The sequence below is a fragment of the Eleutherodactylus coqui genome, chromosome 12, assembly GCF_035609145.1.
Source record: "Eleutherodactylus coqui strain aEleCoq1 chromosome 12, aEleCoq1.hap1, whole genome shotgun sequence".
Lineage (NCBI taxonomy): Eukaryota > Metazoa > Chordata > Amphibia > Anura > Eleutherodactylidae > Eleutherodactylus > Eleutherodactylus coqui.
This window is the reverse complement of record NC_089848.1, coordinates 59,753,267-59,775,515: the sequence shown is the minus strand read 5'-3', so window position 1 is coordinate 59,775,515 and position 22,249 is coordinate 59,753,267. Positions and strand designations below refer to the sequence as shown.

Below are 22,249 nucleotides of genomic sequence, written 5' to 3'. Positions count from 1 at the left end.
TTAAACATACTGACTAGTCAACATTGTTTTGTCTATGGGCACATCTCATTTCTAATTCTTTCTTTATGGCTCTCTTCACCAGTTTTTGAACATATGTTTCTTTAGTGTTTCAGGGGGGGTGTCGTGTCTCCTTAAGGAAAGCACCCAAAAAGTGTGTGGAGACACCTAGGGGGTGAATGGGTCAGGGGATGGTATAGTCTCTCCTCAAGGAGAGCACCCAAAAGGGGTATGGAGACACCTAGAAGGTAAGTGAGGAGACTTATAAGGCCGTGCTAGCTCCTCTGGGTAATTTATGCAAATAAGGAAGATGGAAAAATACCTCTGCAGCGCCACCTATTGGATGGCAGCATTCCTGCAAATCTTTAGTCATTCCAACTGGGTTTCCTCAAAGATAGCAATATACTTATTGGCTTCTCAAGTGGAACCCACTTTTGTTATTTTTGTTTTATCCTTCAGGTGCAACCCAAAAATGCAAAGTTTCCGAGATATAGAAAACTTACATTTACTGTATATCATTTTCTAAAAAAAAAAAAAAAAAAGTGACACCTAAAATACTGAATGAATGTATGCAGAAGTAAGTATAACATTTTTGTTGGAGCTAGACCCTTTTCCTATAGAAGCATTTTCTACATTTTGACAGAAGTTTGAAAAGTTCTGCTCTACAAGTTTATAGGGTTGCAGTTGGGCATTCTGTCTAAATATTAACTATAGGACCTACGCCTTGCCACCCACACGTAGGTCACAAAATAAATCAACTGCATTGACTGAGTGCGACCAGAATCTCGGATGTTAACTGACACCCAAGAGTGGAACTTGTGAAATAATTTCCTATGAAAGCCCCAGCAGACAGGGTTGACATCATGAATCATGATATCCAATGAGCTTACAAAGCATTTACTTTAACTGTGTGATCCCTGGATTGCGAGTTCAGAGATGTTAGAATGTTAGAAGTGGAGCCAGACAATGGGTCTTCCTGCAAAACAAAAGGATGTGGTACTCAAGTGACACTTTCTTTGACAGCTGACACCTCTAGACCATAAGGCGAAGTTTGTTCTGCGTGTAGAACTTCTTACGGGAGGGGGGGGAGATTTACATAGTTCATGTAGAAGATTATCCGGAATACTTTGTTTTATTTAAAAAAAAAAAAACACAAATATTTTGTTCAATATTCAGAAGTGCGACAAAAAGAAAAACAAAACCCTTAAAAAATGTATTATGACTTAGAATGTATGTGGCTATAAAAGATTTATAGGCAAAAGTCCACTGTGCAGTAATTACTCCAAGCTCCATACATGCTAAAGGGCTACTGGGAGGAGTACAAGGAGGGAAGGAACATCTGTTCTGTTCATGGAGTCCAATAACCTTATTATAACACAAAATGGCTGTTTTATAAAATAAAAACTAAGTCGCTTTGTGATATAAACCATTTCCTACTGTACCCCTGTAGGCGCTATTCTGTCTGGCCAAACTTCTGGGAACGAACAAAAACCTGCTGAAACAAAAACCAAAACTTTCAGTTTTGTTCTCCATTTCAGCAATGACAGTGTCATGGCAAAATACAGCCCACTGGATCATGGCATCGGCGCATGGGCCCTGCCATTCCATGCTTGGCACTGATGTGTAAACAGCCATCTGCTGCTGTGGAACCTGATTGGTCAGTGGGGAGGTCGTTTCCCCCAGTTGGCCAATCAATCTTTATGTAGTATATATATTCCAGCCCCTCCTTTCAGAGGGCGCCAGTTATCAGTTATTCCCTTCTTGTTAGAGTTCTGGTTTGGTGCACGTTCTTTGAGTGCAGTCCCTGTCTCTCATAAGTCCCTGGTGTTTGCAACTTATTATCTGTTTGTACATCTGTTTCTTGGAGCTGACATTATTATTGATTTGTACATATGTCAATATTTATCACTTTACTATTTAGGAACAGCGGGGTAGCCTCAGGTTCCAGACGTGGGGCCGCCCTTATCAGGGCGATCCCCCTGTTTTCAGGCAGTGTCTTCCCGTAATAGCATGATAGGGAGAGATTTCCCTTTTTGCCCTTATTTCGTTCCCCGAGTTATTTCTTGTGTGCACATCTGTCCTGTAGGACAACTATTACATCTGATCCAGACGAGGTTTTTTGGTGTCCGGTTCAGACGCAACAGACAGTCTACGGGGCTATACAGAGTATAGTCTGAATGCCATTTTCAGCATTTCAAACTGAATTGCTGGACTGGATGAGGCTTTCAATGGTATATGAATGTAGACTTACTTTTTATTTGGCACGTCTTTTGTGCCGTTTAAGGCATTAGAATATATTAAAGAATTTAGAAATGAAATAGTTCACAGAGCTTTATGCAGAACCTACAGGATTTTTCAGTTTTTCACCTAATATTTTCCATGGAGAACACAGTGAATAAATGGCTGTGAGGCTGCAAAAGTCACATTGGCACCACCAACATTTTGAATACAATATTGTGCATTCTTCCCACATGGACATACTTCTATCTTCACACCCTCCCGCACATTAAATAAAACTACCTCCCTCATCCCTCCCATGTAAAATAAATTTGCTCCCTCCTGACCTCCATAAAAAAATTAAGTGCTCAGCTGCCTGACGGGATCCTGCAGACTTTCTGCTGGCAGAGCCGGGACTAAAGCTGCGTGCAGAGCACAATCCTCTCTTTGCAGCGCAGGCTATGTTTTATCCTCTTTCCTCACCATCAGCTTATTAAGAAGTATCAAATAATTTAAAATACAATGATTACAGTAATAAAGCAAAGAAAAGTCCAACTTCTATTCGTTCCCTGCAGGAGATGCCATATGGACTCAACACTGGGTCAAGCAGTTCATTGGACTAGTTCTAGGTCGCACGCAAGTGGCCACATTGGTTAATGTGGCCACTTCTCAAGCATGTAGTACCTACATATAAACAGCATGGATGGCATATATATATGTATATGTGTGTGCGTGTATATATATATATATATATATATATATATATATATATTGTGTTCCCCGAAAATAAGACAGTGTCTTATATTAATTTTTGTACAAAAAGGTTTAACTTTTTTACATGTATAACTGCCTGGACACTATTAAATTGACTTTTTTAATTAACTGTTAGCAGGGCTTAATTTTGGAGTAGGGCTTATATTTCAAGCATCCTCAAAAAGTCTGAAAAATCATTTCGCATCCTCAAAAATTCTGGAAAATCATGATATGCCTTATTTTCAGGGTATGTCTTATTTTCAGGGAAACAGGATATATATGTGTATATATATATGTATATTAGAGATGAGCGAGTATACTCGCTAAAGGCAATTGCTCGAGTGAGCAACTCACCGCTCCCCCGCGCCGGCACCCGAACCTTCCGTCTCGAGTGGGGGAGATACTCGCTAAAGGCAATGCTCGCTCGAGCTATTGCCTTTAGCGAGTATACTCGCTCATCTCTAATATATATATATATATATATATATATATATATATATATATATATATATATATATATATGTCTGTATATATATATATATATGTATGTGTATATATATATTGAGATGTGCAAAATATTTTTCCCCCAAGGCCACAATTATACTTATTGCATAACATACAACTATGAAAAGAAATATTTGATTATATCTTATCATAAAAGATGTGGCGACATAGACTGCAATTGTGATGTTAACTGATGCTGCTTAAATGACATTTTCTGTTCATTCAACAGACAGTTAATTACATAGGAGAGAATATTTTTGGCAAGAATGGTCCATTGGCGTTGTTTAGAGGAAAAACTCTAACATGTACTTATCTCCACTGCCGGGGACGGACAGCCAGCCATCTTCCTGGGAAAAATCTTGGGTGGGGAAGTGCTGGTGGCATGTCAACTATCTGCGCCACCGCTGCTTTTGTAGACTGGCATCAGATCAAGCTGGAATATCCTTGCCCTACAGTACTGTAGAAACAAGCCTGAGTGTCGTCAGCGCTTCCTACAGCACCTGCTGCAAGGCAACACTTCAGACTTATTTGGAAGCTGTTCTCTGATTTTCTCGCACACCATCTTTGTGGCACTTTTTGGGAGGTTTGTAAAAAAAAACTACATGATTTTTGCACTGAAAGTGGGGGTGTAGAGTAAAAACAGCGCGGTACGGCGGGCGCCAGGAAAATCTATGATGTCAAATACTCTTGTATAAAAAAGACAGAAGTATTCTAGAGGCGACACCTTTATTGGCCAACCGGAAGATTATAAATGCAAGCTGTCGAGGCAACTAGTCTTCTTCATTAGGCCCGACGAGGAGGCCTAGTAGCCCTGAACGCTTGCATCTGTAATTCTTCTGGTTCGCCAATAAAGGTGTCGCCTCTATAATACTTCTGTCTTTTTTATACAAGAGTATTTGACATTACTGAAAGTGAGGAAAACGCCATAAAAAGCACCGTTTGTAACGCGGTTTGTATTCGCCTTTTGATTTGCAGCAGTTCTTTTAAACACCAGCAAAAGTGCTTCAAAAAATGGCTTTTTTCCAATAAACACTATGTGTGTAAGTATTCATAAGGTGCTGAGCTTTCAGGGTATGTTCATACATGGCTTATACGCTGCATATTTTCTCAAATGAGGGGGTGAAATCCCTAGCGAATCTGCATTGACAGCTGAAAATCTGCATGTTAAGCTGGCTTCACACAGGCGTATTAGCGTGCGCACGATTTTTGCACATGCAACATGCACAGAATTGTGTGTTCACATTTCTAAATTTTGTGTGTGTATTTCCGGCATGCCAAAAAAAAATAGAGCATGCTCTACTTTTCTGCATATTTGCGCACCAAAGGTCCCTATAGAATGCAATAGAAGTCAATGAGGGGTGCGCAAATGCAAGGAGATGCGTAATTCTGCTAAAAGAAGAACTCATTAGCCGTTTCAATCGATGCGTCCTGTTTTCTGTGCACAAATTCACATGCCTTGCGAATGCAGAAAGTACAATAAGATATGCCGCTGTTCGTGCCCAAAAGCATCGCTCATTCTGCAAAACTGCAGTGCATGCAAATAGGCATACGCTTGTGGAAAGCCGGCCTAATGCATGCGGATTTTGCTGTGAAATTAGTCGTAGATTTTCCGCTCCGGACAAAACATCCCATATGGCTGTATGCCCAATATGGCTTAGTAAAGAAATGAGTAGTACCTCTGGCAGGGGATGCGGTTGCACCCGGGCCCAGGAGCCTAAGGGGGCCCATAGGGTCCCTATTCTCCATATAGGGAGCCCAGTACTATGAATAAAGCATTATAGTTGGGGGCCCTGTTGCAGGTTTTGCATTGGGGCCCGGGAGCTTTAAGTTACGCCCTCTGCGTTAAGGAGTTAAGAGAAGTCGGAAGGCCCCAAGATAAATGTTTGCACCCGGGCCCATGAGCCTTTAGCTACACCCCTGGGTAGTGCTATAGCTCAGTAATTACACTGTTGTCTTTCAACGCTGGGTCCTGGTTTTGAATTTGACCTAGGCTAACATCTGCTTCAATGTTCTTCCCATGGGTCCCCCCCAAATCCGAAAAAAATGCTAGAGTTTAATTCCCTTGCTTGGAATTGGCAATTACGGGGTCTTTCACATGGGTGGAATTTTCCGTATTCCGCATACTGCAAGTCACAGTCATTTCTGCACCAAAATCCGCAGGCGGATGCAGAATGAAGATGGCTTAAATCAGCCTGCGGTTCCGGTAGGCCTGCGGATTGTGATGCGGAATTCCAAAAAACAAAACAGCATTGTGACTGAATATTGAGCTATTTTCCCTAATTCCGCCGTGTACCAAGAAGTGACATGTCATTGGTATGAGGGATAACATGACTCAGGGAAACCTTGAATACAGGACGTAACTGTTCTCTCCCCAACCGGACTTTGATCTTGGCCTCCAGTAATACTACTAAGTGTGTTTTGTGTTCTCCTGCGGTCTTTCCTACGCAGTGAAAACCACATGAATATTTAATTTTCTTCACAACATATTTAGAGACACACGTAATTCATTGTGCTGAGCGCGTTTCACCCCCATCATGTGGCGCTGGTACAAAGTTTAGAGCTGATGTCAGTAAGTAAGAAGAAATGTAAACATCATTATATCATAATTGGCTCATTCTTTTGTTGTTTTGGACTCGGGGAGATATAGTCTGTCCCATATACAGAGTTTGACTGCTAAATGGTATATCTCATTCACAAAGACCAAACACCAGAATTAAAGTACACCCCCACCCCCCACCTAAATTTAATGTAAAAATTTTAATAATATGGCAATGACCTAGATACATACTGCAAGTACTTCGTTACTAAAGTTGACACAAATCCATGAATCGAACCTTCAATCCTACAGTGTTGATTCAGAGCACATCAGTGGCATAGATTGGGTGCTATCAAGCCTCATTCTCTTTTTTTTGTTCTCACTTCAATACCAATTGGGCATGGTTGATATTTGGACTTTGTGGAGCTTAAAGGGGTGTTCCATGTTGTTATTTTTTTTAGTAAAAGTCTGTTCTGCATACAGTAAAGCAACAAACTGGCAGATAGTCATCTCTCTTTGCTCCCGCTGTGCCTCGTGCCGGTGCTCTGTTCTCTGCCATAACAGGCTGAAATCCTTCATAGGACGTCACAGGCACTGCAGCCAATAATAGAGCTCAGAGACTAATCACTGAGCTCTGTGATTGGCTGCAGTGCCTGTGACATCCCATGAGCTTGGAACACCCCTTTAATGTTATATCACATATTGCACACATAACAGTGGAGGGGGGGGGCTCCTTCTGCAGCCAGTAGTCCTTCTGTGGATCTTCTCTCTTCTTCCCTGCGGATGTGTGCGGCGCACATGCACAGTGGAGTTTTTTTTTGGTTTTTTTGTATACGCCTACTTTGCGGCGTAATCTGCAGCCCATCTGCAATTGAATTGCGGACAAGCCATGGATCATTTTGCCATTGGAACCATTATGGATTAAAGTTCCCTTTTATGCAAAAATCTGCCGTTGATGCTGCCTCTTACTATATGGACTATCTGACAAATGGACTAGGCTTGGATCCAGCCTACTGAGGCGTGACATCACTGTGGCTTGGATCGTCACAAGGTGCTTGCCCTTCTTATTGAGAGCTGCTGTGCATTTATACTTTGTGATATATGGGCACTCATGAGGGTTATTCAGACGACCGTATATCGGCTGGGTTTTCACGCCGAGCCGGTATATGGTGTCGTCGTCTGCAGGGGGAGGAGGATGGAAGAGCCAGGAGCAGAAACTGAGCTCCCTCCCCCTCTCCACCCCCTTGCCAGTATTGGCAATGGGAGGAGTGGTGCAGGGTGGGGCTAAGTACCGGAGCTTAGCTCCGCCCTGTTCCGCCCATCCCATTGCAAGTAGTGGCGAGGGGCGTGGAAGGGGCGGGAGCTCAGTTCCTGCTCCTGGCTCTTCCATCCTCCCCCCCTGCAGACAAGGACACCGTATATCGGCTCGGCGTGAAAACGCACCGGATATACGGTCATCTGAATAAGCCCTTAGGGTTTCTTTAATACGAAAGCCTACTATTCAGTAATTCCTCCAGTTACAGATAATTCGTCATCATTGGACATCACCACACATTTGGGTCTAGCAATTTAGAAAGTAACTTTCTAACAATTTTGAGCTTTAGCAAGACCTATCTTTTCCAGCATAAATTTGTTTGCCGATTTCGGTCTCGTATGTCCTATTTTTTTTTGGTGCAACTTTTTTAAGCGGCTAAAAATTGGTCATCTGAACGAATTCATTGGAAACCAAAACCTCAGATGGTCGCGATCTATGGCTACATAGCCGTGTAAAAACGCTCGTGTGAGTAAAGCCCAACGGTGAGGTTTTTGGTAAGGGAGGATCGCTCTTCTCTGTACGCTCTCGAACTATGGGACACCCAAGTTGATTGAGGACTGACTAGAAACACATGGGGCCGCAGTGCTCTGTAACCAGAGGGTTCGATGGAAACAATTTGCAGAAATGTTTTTAAGAAGCCACCTGGATGGTCAATTTGGTTGGGATGTTTCTTTTTTTTTTTTTAATATAAATGTAATAGCGGGCTCTTGTTTCTCTGCATGTGAGAATGATTAGGGTTTATTTAAGCCTGAAATCATCTCCCTGGCGTATTACCGTTGGATTTCTTTTTCCTTCTGTCCTGAAAGGGCACGTTTATAATGCAAGCGAGTAACCACAGAGCTTACTGCACCTGCTGGCAGAGGGGTCTTCACATGCAACCTCCGGAGGCACGAGGCTGGGGTAGCCATGATCAGACAGCGCAAATGCAAACAATGTTACCTGCAATACAAAAAATGATTTCAATGGTAAAAGAGTCTCTGAAAATGAAGCTTCCTTTAACCCCTTAAAGACCAGAACCTTCCGATTCTAAAAAATAATATTTTTTAAATTTATAGTTCTTTGTTTTTAAAATATGGTGACAGTTTAGGTTGGCATCAATGGTGAGTCGTTCTGGTTTTATAAAATTGTATGGATACAGAATCAAATAAAGAAAAACAAATATATATACACACCCTGTTTCCCTGAAAATAAGACATAGCATGATTTTCCTGAATTTTTGAGGATGCAAAATGATTTTTCAGGCTTTTTGAGGATGCTTGAAATATAAGCCCTACTCCAAAATTAAGCCCTGCTAACAGTTAATTTAAAAAGTCAATTTAAATAGTGTCCAGGCAGCTATACATGTAAAAAAGTTAAACCTTTTTGAACAAAAATTAATATAAGACACTGTCTTATTTTCGGGGAAACAGGGTGTATATATATATATACACGTGTGTGTGTGTGTATATATATATATATATATATATATATATATATATTTTTCTTTTTTATTAATTTTATTCTGTATCCACAGGAGCCCCAGTTACAGGGAAAAACATCTCCCTAGTGTGAAATTAGTCACTGTGAGAACTGGGCTGGGGTCCGCTAAGACCCTGCAGCTCTGACATGCCGGCGATCACATGATAACCAGGTCCCATGCTGCCGCTTCCTGTATTCTCTATATAACGCTGTGTAGCCTGCAAAAAATAAGGCAGAAGCAGTTAAAAACCGAATCTGTCTTCTCATTCAGGTCCTCAGTTGTCTGTGAAAGCCGAGAATCTGACCTGCTCTTTCTAGATTGCAGGAGCGGGAACTTTAATCCCACGCCATATTTTTACTATGGCACTGGATTAAAGCCCAGGACCTAGCAAGATATATATATTTACGGTGCTTGGTGCTTAACGACAGCTGGAAACTGAAGAAATTGAAGGGAACCCATTGACATTGCCTTTTTCCTTGAGACTCTGCCCACTCCTTGGCAGACTTTATCTTCATACTTGAAGAAAAACAGGAGAAATGTCTTGTAAAATCAAGCAAATATGTGCAAAATTACGAAATTTTCTCTTTTGGGTGGATTTGAATAATTCATTTTAGGTGTGCTTGATTACAGGTAGATACTTCCCCTCCACATGTGTCCATCAGAAACCTACCTGAAGAGAACAAAATGTAGAGGTCATACTTGTTTGCTGCTGAGTGCGTTATACAATACACCAAATACACTCCGATGAAGAACCTGCTAGAAAACTCAAGACATGACCTGAGCAAAAATAACAGTCATCAACTGAAGGAACTAATCAAAAAACCTGAACAGAACCTGCAAGTCTGACAAGACTCTGAGAGTATTCTAAGACCCACTAACCACTGGTTAATTCAAAGCAACTAATCTCTCGATGACCATTGAGAAGTAGAAAGAGGGTTAATCCTATGGGCCTCCATTGTTTTGTGCAGCTAAATGGGGATCTCCAAAGAGAAGTGCAGTTTGTAACCTCTCCTAACTGCTCGTTTGTTTGTAAGAGGTGATAGGACTAGCCTGACTAAGATCTAACTCTTCGGCACGTCGAGCTGAGTAGCAGTGGTCATGCAGGTCCGTACTATGAAATAGGTATGGCGCCTTGCTGTTTTTGGCCAGTTCCACACAAGTGTATTACACGGATGAGTGAGTCAGCCCAACCACAGGTCTACTGAACCGAACTTGGAGCATCCTAGATCTCTATGATACTTTGAATTTTGGTCCATCAACCCACCGTTGGCCTAGACTACTCATCCATGTAGTAGTGCATAAATGGGATACTAGCCTAATGGTGATATTTTCCCTTAGACATAAAGCAATGCTTTTTTTGTTATCTGAGTTCTCTGATACATAAAATAATACCATCTCTCAGTTTCCATGTTTGATGATTTACTACATTACTATTAGAACACTGGCGTAACGACAGGGGATGCAGTTGCACCCGGGTCCAAGAGCCTTGGGGTCCATAAGGTCTCTCTTCTCCATATATAGTGAGCCCAGTACTATGAATAAGGCATTATAGTTTGGGGCCCTGTTACAGGTTTTGCATTGGAGCCCAGGAACTTCAAGTTACACTTCTGTATTAGAACATGGCCTTATTGGTATATTGAAGTGCCGCCTGACATGACTATACCAGCATGGTTATGTAGTGCCATGTAGACACAATAAGCATCTTAATTGACTAAAAGTTCCTTAAATGCAGGATATTGCTTATCATTAGCGGGTGAGAGGAAGTAGATGGGGAAAGTATGTCTTCCTGAGTGGACATTGAATGGAGTTTCTTGCAGGCTTTTGTTTTCTTAGTGTTGTCTTGATTTAGCAGTTCTGGTCACACGGCTGTTCTATAATATGCTCAGTATATAATGCTCTCGGTACTCCTAATTCCACATAACAATATCAACGTTTATTGTCAATTTTGGTAATTCTCTTTCTTTTATTTTTTTTTATATGTTAATTTCACCTAAGGCCGTATTTCCACGGGTGAGTTTCACGCGCGATTTCTGTACATTGCGAGAAATTGCATGGGAAAAGAACCCATTGTTTTCAATTGGATAATTGACATGAGCAAGATCGAAAAATATCCGCCGCATGTCCTATTGGGCGATTCTGTTTTAGAATCGACCATTATTTCCTATGGATGCGTGAAAAAAATTGCACCGCCCTCGTATACCATGTGATTTGCATGTAAGTGCAATGTATTGAAACAACATGTCCTATTTTTTCATGCGTGGAAGATGTCATCTACAGCGACGCGTTTTTCACACACAACGCATTGCTGAACGAATCGTAGTGTGATATCAGCCCAATTTTCTCAGACCGATATCCACTTGCCTGTGTAAATACAACAGAAGGCCCCCTTCACGTGAGCGTATTTGCACGCGCAATACACAGAGAATAGAACTTATTGATTTCAATGCATTCGTTCACATGCGCAATTTTTTTTTCACATTTTAGTCGCACAAAAATAATCAGCCTGCTGTATTTATCTGCATATTTGCGCAACAAAAGTCCCCATAGAAGTTAGTAAGGATCAGCAGATATACTAGGAGATGCGTGAAACACTGCGGAATTGCACAGGCAAGAGAACACATCTGGAACTCATTAGACTAATTAGTCATTTCAATCGGTGCGTCTTTGTTTGTCAGGCACAAATGAACATGTCTTGCGGGTGCAAAAAATATACTAAAATATGCCAATGTGCGTGCAAAAAAATCATAGTTAATTCTGCAAATACGCGTAGGCTCGTGTGAAGGGGGCCTAACGGATATGTGCCAACTGTACAAACTGCATATGCAGACAACCAGCCACCCAGCCTGCTGTAGATAGGATAAAAAGCTGCGCTTACACAAAGGATAGCGCAGATATTTGCATCCACACATCCAGTGTACATGCGCCACCATTGGCAAGTTACGCCACTTATAAAGGCAAGTTTGATTGTAGCGCTACATTTAGTGCCCATTTCCGAATATACACACTTTGAAGTTTAATGCGGACTGTGTTGACCTCTCCCCACCCATATCATGTAGAGTGACTGCTCTATCCCTTATTGTATATATGGAGTGAGCTGTCAGTCTTCATGTAGCGGGTGGGTAGAGGTCGGTATGGCCAACCTCTGTGACTCGGAGCTCCGTCCCCAGTCAAGTGTACTTATTATAAAACGCCGTTGCATTTCAGAATAAAACACCCATGACAGCAACAGGCATTCCTGTCCTGGATTCTTGTTGTCCGTGGTTTGGGCAGCATGAACCTGATGACAAAAGCCCTTTAAATGGGCCTTAAAGGGGACGTATCACAGGAATTATATGAATGTATCAATTTTATCTCCCTAGATTGATGTAGAATTGCCAGCAGAATTAAGTTATTTTCAATTCTGCATCAAAATCGCTGGTCAGCCATGTGGATTTCGGTATAACTTTCCACAGGTTGGCAAATTCCACTGCGACTTGCGTAACAATTTCATCCTTTGTGAAGGGTCCCTTGAAGAAAGCCACCAGCTCGTACACTGTCAGAACATAGTGTGCCACATGCACCTTGTGGCAGAAGTGCTGTGTTTGCTTTGGATTGCCAAACCTGGAATTCTATGCCCAACTCCCTTGGGACTCAGGCAGTTTACACCGGGTGTATTATGCCGCATGAGCTGTTTTTATAAGTACTGCACAATTTTCACCATTTCGCCCGATGACACTATTGATGAATCGCCATCACTTGTTTTGTCATCGTCTTGTTACAATTTTTCTGCAAGTCACTGTACAGTTGTCAATCTCTTTGGAAAGATGGCAGGCATTTCACAATTAGCAGTTCAGAAATGTATTTGTTTTTGGTTTTATTATCCACATTACCAAATGTATTCCGTACTTTACTTTCTGTACACTAAATACAGAATCTGACCGAAATCTCACACGAGGCTGCGCATACATCTTGCCGGTTTTAGTGACTTGACTCGCAATAAAAGCTGAAAGTGGCTCTTCAGTTGTACTTTACGGAGTTAAAGTGCTAAATCCTCCAGAAAGGGGCTTTCTGGGAGTGAAATATGGGCTTAATAAATTACATTTAATAACCACAATGAAGGCGCCAAGTTTTGTCTTTGTTGTATAATTCACTGACTCGTCAATGTTGAGTTATATTCCTGATAAATTGGGGAAGGTCAGCAGGCGAGCTAAGATAAAAATTAAATATTCTGACAGCGCTAACACCTGTATTATTTAGAAGGGGGCCAGACAGAAGGAGGCCGCCTACCATTATTAACTGTTCGATGGACAAGAACGGTGGCTGATAGAAGATAATAAAAGATGTGGCGATAGTGGTTGGAGCTGGTAATGTATTAGGGACGTTCATGGGGTCTGACTTTACCTGCCCGGTAGAATCTCCCCGCTCCCATTTACCATACTGGTATTACCGCCCATCGGATGTTTTTTGTTACGGGGGTTGATGTGGATCTCTCTTTGTTCTGTTTCTGTTACATTGTAGAATTGCAGTTCATTAACTGAAGGGTTTGTTGACCATGCTGTTGGGAATGGGGGGCCCCTGAGCAGTTGTTAGTACTTGTGAGAGACGGGATCTTTTGGCAGGTTTGTGAGTTATAGAATCAGACCAGTCTTCAAATTTTCAGTAAAAACACACTTTTATTATTATATCAGATACAGAGCCAATGGAGATGAATGTTACAGTCTGGCTAATTGTGTAGATTGATTCAATATGCGGAGGAAATATTCACTGGACATACATCTTGGAATATTTAAAAAATCATGAATTTCAAAAGTACAGATTTTGCTGGCAAGAGATAGACCGACATGGTCAGTGGCCCCACAGGATAGAATTAGTCTAACATCACTTGAAGGGGTTGGAACAGAATCTCAAGTTACCCCCTCTCCGTAGGTTAGAGGATAACTTGCTGTTCAGTGGTGAGACCCGCTGACTATTTAGAGGATGGGGGTCTCATATTTTCCTGGTCCTATCACTGTGGGGTCGCTTCTTGCTTGAATGGAACGCTAGCCAAGCAAGTGCAGCTGGCACTCCATTCGTTTAAATGAAGCTGATGGGAATATCCAAGCATTTGCCACTCAGCTATCTCATTAAAAATGAATGAAACATCAGTGCACTTGTGCGACCAGCACTCCATTCAGTCTCTTCCTTACTGGGGTTGGGGGTGTGGGGGTGCAGTAAGCCTGTAGTGAGGAGGACAAGTGAAATGGGACCCTGGTTCTTGAGATCAGGAAGGATTTCATTGGCATAGCATGTTCCAACACACTTCACTGCCACCACTGACCATTTCTAACAAGTAGGTCTAACAATTTTGGTTTCCATCAGCCAACACACAATTGACAGACTTCGGGGTAATGGGTCACTTAAAGCATCAAGGAAACTGACTTAAAGGGGTTGTCCCGCGGCAGCAAGTGGGTCTATACACTTCTGTATGGCCATAATAATGCACTTTGTAATATACATTGTGCATTAATTATGAGCCATACAGAAGTTATAAAAAGTTTTTTACTTACCTGCTCCGTTGCTAGCGTCCTCGTTCCCATGGAGCCGACTAATTTTCGCCCTCCGATGGCCAAATTAGCCGCGCTTGCGCAGTCCGGGTCTTCTGCAGTCTTCTATGGAGCCGCTCGTGCAGAATGCAGGCTCCGTGTAGCTCCGCCCCGTCACGTGCCGATTCCAGCCAATCAGGAGGCTGGAATCGGCAATGGACCGCACAGAAGAGCTGCGGTCCACGGAGACAGAGGATCCCGGCGGCCATCTTCAGCGGTAAGTATTGAAGTCACTGGAGCGCGGGGATTAAGGTAAGCGCTCCGGTAAGCTTTCTTTAGCTTTCTTTACCTCCCTGCATCGGGGTTGTCTCGCGCCGACCGGGGGGGGGGTTAAAAAAAAAAAAACCCGTTTCGGCGCGGGACAACCCCTTTAATCAAGTTTAAAGCTTTTTTTTAAAAAGGGTTAGCAGTGCGTAGATAAAAAAAATATACAAAAGAAGAAATCTACAAAAGAGTAAGAAGCATACAAATACTGCGGTCCCACCTCCGCAGTCCACCTTATGACATCATCGAAGTCTCACTAAGTAGATGCACCGGTCTTCTGGATGGAGAGTGAATTTAATACTGTGACCATATTTTCTTTGGAGGCACTCCAATAGAGAATCTATGGCCACCATATTTCATATGACGAATTTACCTACTAGTGGATACCAAACATGATACGATTAGATTAGATTAACAGGCATGCAAATCCATGGGTTTTGAGGGTTACACAGCGATGGAAGTGAAGGCACTGCGTCCATGGTACACACACGGTTTCAAAAATATAACAGCTGTTGAGCTGAGACCTTTAAATGACCCATAATCCCCATTATTAATTTTTTCCTTTGTGCCATCTCAGTGGAGGGAAATCGCAGCCAGCAAGTCTAGAGGACGTGTATTGGAGGGGAAGGAAGACAATGGGATCTCCTGCAAATGGCAAGTTTCATTATCACTACAAAAAAGGGATTCTTTGCTATTCCCAAAAAGAGCAAATGAGATCAAAGATTCCTCTGGTACAGGTGTTGAAGGCTCTTGAATTAATTTTGATGAGCTCTACTCGGCAGGAAATACACCTAAACATCTGCCCAAATCTACTTAACTTTTCCAAGACCAGAAAGATGGCAGGTAGCAGCGAAGCATAGCTGACACACAAAGATGGGTGACAATCTACCATTTTATATAATTTCATCCCTATCATTTCATCACAACTAGAGATGCACGCTCGGTTAGGGCAGATATTCGAGTGAGCATCGCTCTTCTTGAGTAACTGCAAACTCGTCCGAGCAAATGCGGGGGGAGAGTGAGAGAGATCTCTCCCCCCCCCCCCCCCCCCCCCGCTCACACCCGCCACCATGCATTTTTTTCAGACGAGTATGCAATTGCTCGAGAAGAGCGATGCTCGCTCGAGTATCTGCCTTAACCGAGCATGCTCGCTCATCTCTAATTACAACCCATACCTTTATTAGTCTTGTTAAATCCCTATAAGGGGTTACTATGTTACTCATGGACTTGTCAGGTCCTCCAGAGCCCAAGGATGCTCTTTAAGCTACTTTCCACACTGTCTATAAAGGGTTTTCCTTATATCAACTCAAACTTATCTACAGTCTGTCTCACAAAGAGAACGCAGCCGATAGTGGCAGCATTGAGTGTATCACTCCACTGTTTTTGGTTGGAGATGGGCCAAACATCACTGGTGCCAATCAAGTAACCATCTCTGTTGACCAGGGAAGAGGGGAAGAGAAGACAGTTGGCCAATCCACAACCACCAATGGCGAAGTGATAAACTCAATGCCGATGCTGCATTCTCTTCTTGAGACAAACTATAATAGGATATTTGTGGGTAAAGGACTAAGAAGAGGATTTGTGTTCCCCTGCTGGAGCTCTTCTTTAATAGGCAACAATGGAACACGCTCATCATTGAAGAATCGGTATGTTCTACGCTCCATTGCAGTTAGTCTTATCCTGTACGCAATACATGGGTAATGACTATAATAACAGAAACCAGGTGAGAGATCAGGGGATAAACCATTTATCTGGCCTCTTATATTCTCAGCTGGTCACATACAGTAATGATGTTATTCTTTTCCATGAAGTTATAGTCTTAGGAAGTACATATTGGAAGTTAATGATTAAAATGTAATACAGATCACTTGATAATGAAAAACTCATCCACTCCAAAGTAGTTAAGTCATTCTAGACACAAAATAGAGCATCGCCAACAATAATTATGGCTGCCCACCCCTACATTAGTATCTCTCCCAACCTAAATCAGCTCGTGTGACAATAGCATCTGCTACATGTACTCTCCAAGGGGGCATCACCTGGCAATAAAACTCATTTCTATATAGTGGAGTTGACTTTAGCAGGTTCTTACAATTTTCTAATTCAATTAAATGTGCCCTCATAGGAAGACACTCACATATATATTTTACATGTCAGGCCAGAAGAAATGATCTCCAGCCATTCATTCTCTGTTTTTTATGGCCTTGTCACTGTGCTGGAGCCTTAGACCATAAACAGACCTCACTTAATCACATCAATAAACTAGCAGAAAATGGAGATTTATCATTGTCCTCCCGGACAGCTGAAAAGTGTGATGGCACATACTGTATAGTTAAATGCTTTTCTTGCCTGGCTTTCTAACCTATGTCCCTAAATATAATTATGGTATTAAACCGCTGTGTCTGCTGCCATTGCCCCGTTAGTGTTGTGTGACTGCTCCGGGCGATTCATTAATGATCAGTATTATTTTATAGTATATGTGGGTTTGTGTAGTTTTTAATACAGTATCTGAATTCTTGGAAACAGGGTCTTCTTTTAGTATTTCTTGAGTATGCCCCTACTGTAAAGGTACCTTTACATGGCACACCTGTTGGCCAAATAATGGTTCGAAAGAGCAAATTTAAACATTAGTTGTTCATTGTCAACATGGCCACCAATAGGGTGAAGAGTGATAAGTCGCTAGTAGTTTTGGTTCAGCTTATCAAAAAATAGTCACTGGGTGATCAAAAGTAGTCTGATGTAAAGTTAGTTGTTTTATATATTTGAACGACTTGCAAATAAATTTGCATGGCGACCCCCTCTATAGCTTCTTTCACGTGAGCGCATATCGGCCGACCGTTTTCACGGCCGTCTGATATGCGCTGTGATCTTGGATACCAATGCATCAGATCACATGGGCGTATTTCTGAGATGTAAAAACGTCCGGCCAAGCCAATATAGCGCCGGGCGTTTTTACGTTGGGCCCAAAAGATAGTCCTGGAACTATCTTTTGGGCCGGAATACGTCGGCCGCTGCATGGGCTCCTATGGGAGCCCGTGGCAGCGGCCGTAGGTGGGAGGGAGTTTAGCAGTGTGGCTGCTAAACTCCCCCCCTCTGTTCTCCCCCCCCCTCCTTCCCGTGCAGGCTCACCTCTTGTTCCCCCCCCCCCCACTCGTTCTGTGCAATGGGAGGGATGGGACAGGGGTGGAGCTAAGCACCGGTTCACTCCGCCTCCTCCCAGTGATGGCTATGGGCAAGGGGCGGGATGTGGGCAGAGCTCAGCGCCCGCCCTCTCCCCGCCTCTTGTCCATAGGCATCAATAAGAGGAGGCGGGGCGGATCAGCACTTAGCTCTGCTCCCACCCTGCCCTCTTCCATTGCACAGAACGAGCAGGGAGGAACGAGAGGTGAGCCTGCGATGGGGACGGAGGGGAAATGGGCGATTTGCGCCGGCCTCACCAAGCCATATGAACGGGCACACAAACTTTTGATTTGTGCATCCGTTCACCAGATTTTTCACTCCCAACATAGCATATATATCGTCCGGCTGTGAAAACGGCGGCCGATATGTGCTCATGTGAAAGAAGCCTATGAGCGACCTCTCAGCAAACAACTAATTAATAATCGTCGCTCTTTGTACAAGCAAACGAATAACTGTCATTCCTGCACTTCATCGACTTTTCTGAGTGACTGTCTGAACAATAGTTCAACAATGTAAAAGTAGCTGAAGTTAATAAATGTATCTTTTTTATTTCCCCTTTGTTTGGTTTTCTCTTTTTGTTCCATATTATAGTGTTGGGGGCAATTAAAGGGCAATTCGTCTGAATGGCTGCCGTTTTATATTACCGAGCCTCTAAAGGGGTTCTCTGTAGTGAGGCAGCTGCCTGAATCCAGTCATATATACGTAATGGCTTATTCGCACGGGCGAGAAAAACTCAGGCGTTCTGTGCGATTGCGCAACACACAGAACCGATTGTTTCCAATTGATGAATTTACACAGGCGTTTTTTCTCTCGCACCAATACTGCGAGATGGAAAAGCTGAAGCCGGTCCTATTTTTGTGTGACTCGAATAGGACTTGCACTGTACGGTGTCTCAGATGGACGGGGAGTCCGTGTGCCGTGTGACTTGCACTTGAGAATCTCGGGCGCAACTTGCTATTGGCTGTGTATCTATTGGTATAGTGGGACTTTCATCAGAAATAAGGGCATTTCAACAGGCAAAAGGAGAAAGTAGTATCTTCTATCCGAACTGGCGGTAATAGATGCCGATCCAGCTGTTGGGTCTCCTTACTTGTATATTCCACAAGGCCTCCTTATATAAAGATGTTTGGTTTTACATGGGCAGAAAATCTTGCCATGCTGACTGACAATGAGACTGTTGGTCAGCGCTTGTTCCCTTTGTCTATATGGGAAGATTATCTGCAGTATGGGGATGAACCATCACTCCTACGTTACTTGTCCCGATACAGCTATCATTGCTCAGTTGTGCATCTCCCTGTTTACATGGAGGGGTGGGGGGGGGGGGGGTGTTCAGTGGACCATCAAGCATTTTTATGTTTGCATAAACAAGCAAACCAGCCAACCAGCGAGCCTTTTCTCAGCTGATTGTGGGTATATTTACACATCCCAATAATTGGGTAAATGAACATTCGGGGTTTGTTCATGTCCAATAATTGGGACGTATAAAAGGTGATTTATTGTCCAGATCAACTCTAAACAGTTACAAGGGATTAGAAGTAATTGTAAGTAACCAACTGGCCAACACAATCACTGTACGATGTTGAAAGTAATCATCGTTGATAAAACGTACTGTGTAGACATATTGTATACATTTTCTCAATTTCCCTTTTTATGTATTTGGGTTTTGGGTTTACAACTTTCTTTCTTAACGGGGCTTTCCAAGTGTAAACTATTGATCACCTATCCTCAGGATAAGTCATCAATAGTAGATTAGTGGGAGATTAGCTGTTTGCCAGTGTGCTTGTGCACTGAGTTGACTTTGGAAGGAAGCAGACAGCTCCATTCTTACTGCAGTGGCCAGGCATGGTATTGCAGGCAACGTTTCCATTAATTTCAGTTGAGACTTGGCCTACAATATTAGGTTTTTGTGGCAGTTTTTTGAGCTGATGCCAGAAGATCTTCCAAATGGAATGAGAATTAATGGAATTGACATTGGATATGGGCTGGGGGTTCCCGCATCATCGCTTAGCGACAGCGCAGGAAATACAAACACTGGAAAAAAAAACTGTACCATGCATGACTGCTGGCGAGCCGCTGCGGTTATCCTTAATACAGAGAAATCAGGTATGCATGGTTACCGTCCGGGCTTACAGATGTAAACAATGAAAACAATTAGTTTTCATTTACCCACACCAAGCAGAGCTCTAGAATTGTTCAGAATTGAAACTAATTACATTTCAAACTTTTTAAACTTTTAATTACAAAATGAATATCCTTCATTTATGTATGATCTATAAAACCAACTTCTCTTTGCTTTGCTGCAGGAAGTCCACAGCACCGTGCATTGCACAGTGGCCTGGATTGGTATTGCAGGCTGAAACCCATTCACTTCAATAGGACTCAGCCTACAGTACCAACCCGGGCCACTGCTCAATGTACAGAGCTGTCTCCAGCAAAACAGCTTAGTCAGCCATCCCTTTAAAAAATTTTATGAAGTCAATGTGTTTATTTTTCCCACTGCCGTATAAATAAAGTAGTAATAATAAAACTGTGTGGACAGACCCTCATTATAATAGAAATTCTAAGTGAAAAACTTAATTGAAAAGTACACAAGCCTACTGTATAGAGGACGTTGCCCATGTCAGGATGACATTGCGCTGGCTGATGGTCTCTTCTGCGGCTGCTTCTGGTCTCTTTTTCTCTATCGTTGCGAACAACCATTCAACGTGATGTTTTTGACAGCTGTTTGGCTATTGTGGCACTGTTTCTCCTAGTGTTTAGCCCGTTTCCAATGGCAATTGCACTACCAAGTTTGGAACTTCGCCTTGGGCTGTTTTGGTTACATTGAAGTTTTTTCGTTGCAGCTCTGCCAGAATTAAATGGTGACTTCACCAGCATTGAGCTAAAATGAGAAGGAGGGGTGGTGTGTGCACTGAGAGAGAGAGTGAGAGAGAGGGCCAGAGCATTACATCACCATCTGGAGGGGAATCAAATGGGAAGGATATGACTCACACAGGCTAGTTAAGCTTTGGCTCTGGTTCTACATACACTCATTCCAGGGCTCTCGTGTTCTGCTCCTCAGCAGGGAATACAGAATCAGTGATGTCCATGAGGTTAGTTGCTCATTTTTCTTTTTTTTTTCCATTTATGAATATTTTTCTTGTATATTTGAGAATATGTGTACGCAGGCACCGAATGCCTTAAGTGACATTTCTGCGGGCACTTTGCAAAGAGTTTTCTTTATTGTTGTTGAAGAACAGAAGCAGGAGGAGGAGGAGGTGGAGAGCGTTGACTGAGCGGCGCAGTGTAGAAGTTGTACATTCCAACCAAGAGATGAGTAGTCATTAGTGGGTTAATGAGAAGGGACCAATGCTTAGTAAGTGATGTAATGTTGGCTCTGTAGCCCAGTTAAGTAATGTGAGAGTGAAAAGGGTCAGAGTTACAAAGTAGTTACCTGTTCTCCTGGGGGCTATAGTTTATTATCAGTATCATGAACATGAACTGGCTTTAGGCTGCCATCGCTAATTATTCACAGACGCCTTCTTTTATCTGGTATTAGGGGGAAAAAAAGCATGTTATATTGTTGGTTTGAAACAAAATAAATAAAGGCAAAAGATTGGGATGTTATCACAGCTGCAAATTATTTTCTGCAACGATTTGGAATATTAAAGTCGTTAAGAACGCTGCGCACCTTATCCGAATGTCAAGGAAGGGAGAAGGTGAAAGTTTAACTAGTTAATTAGAAAATGACCTTTCTGCAAAAGTTTTAGCGATCCTTTGGAAGGAGCCTTCCTTCGCCGCTGACTATGACAATGGGATCTCAGGTTTCCACTCTTGGAATATAGTTTTCACAAACTTTTCTGCAGCTAAACAATGACTCACCTGAGTAGTAAGCAGCAGCCAGCATTGCGTACTGTACACTCCAATGACTATAGTATGCATGCTCTGTCGTAGCACCGGCTGCTAGTTAATATATGCAGACGTAATCTGTTGCAATACTCATTTGACAATTAGAACAAATTATCAACGCCATCCATCGCCTGATAATAGGAAGGATTAACACGTGTTGGAGAATGAGGAAGTTGTTGGGTATTCTCAGTGAAGGGACCGAACTGAGATTGTCATTTGGAACAACTTCTCGTGACGTCAGCTACCGTATTAGCTGAACTTGGAATGTTATCATGAGGCGCCAAAAAAAAAAAGTTAACCAAACACATTCAGCTCTTGTTAGGAACTGAACAGGTTAATCTCCAGATGTGCTACATAAAACCTGTTGTAACTGGCAGGAGGACAAACCTGTGTCTTGTTCTTTTCTTGTTGATCAGGTTCTTTCTTTCTTCTTTTTTTTCTGTACTTTCAGCAGTTTGCTAGAAGGAAATCAGTGTAAAAGTGTCATTCAAAGAGAATTCACATTGGCTCCCAGCAAATCAGGATAAAGCTGGGCTGTGTTGTAAATACAATGAAGTGGTCTCTGCAGACAGTGG

At 42.5% G+C, this 22,249-nt stretch overlaps 1 protein-coding gene across 4 annotated transcripts in view; it reads left to right on the top strand.

The window, feature by feature from the left end:
• The window catches only part of CREB5 (cAMP responsive element binding protein 5), a 426,900-nt gene that overhangs the window by 268,651 nt on the left and 136,000 nt on the right, over window positions 1-22,249 (top strand). Inside the window, exon 1 of one of the 4 annotated variants that reach the window (XM_066585648.1) lies at window positions 20,804-20,878. The exons of the other annotated variants lie outside the window; for them this stretch is intronic. Coding sequence (XP_066441745.1) covers window positions 20,868-20,878 — 11 coding nt within the window. The 5' untranslated portion in view covers window positions 20,804-20,867. Of the gene's footprint in view, window positions 1-20,803; window positions 20,879-22,249 lie in introns of those variants that run through there. 4 annotated transcript variants of the gene reach the window in all.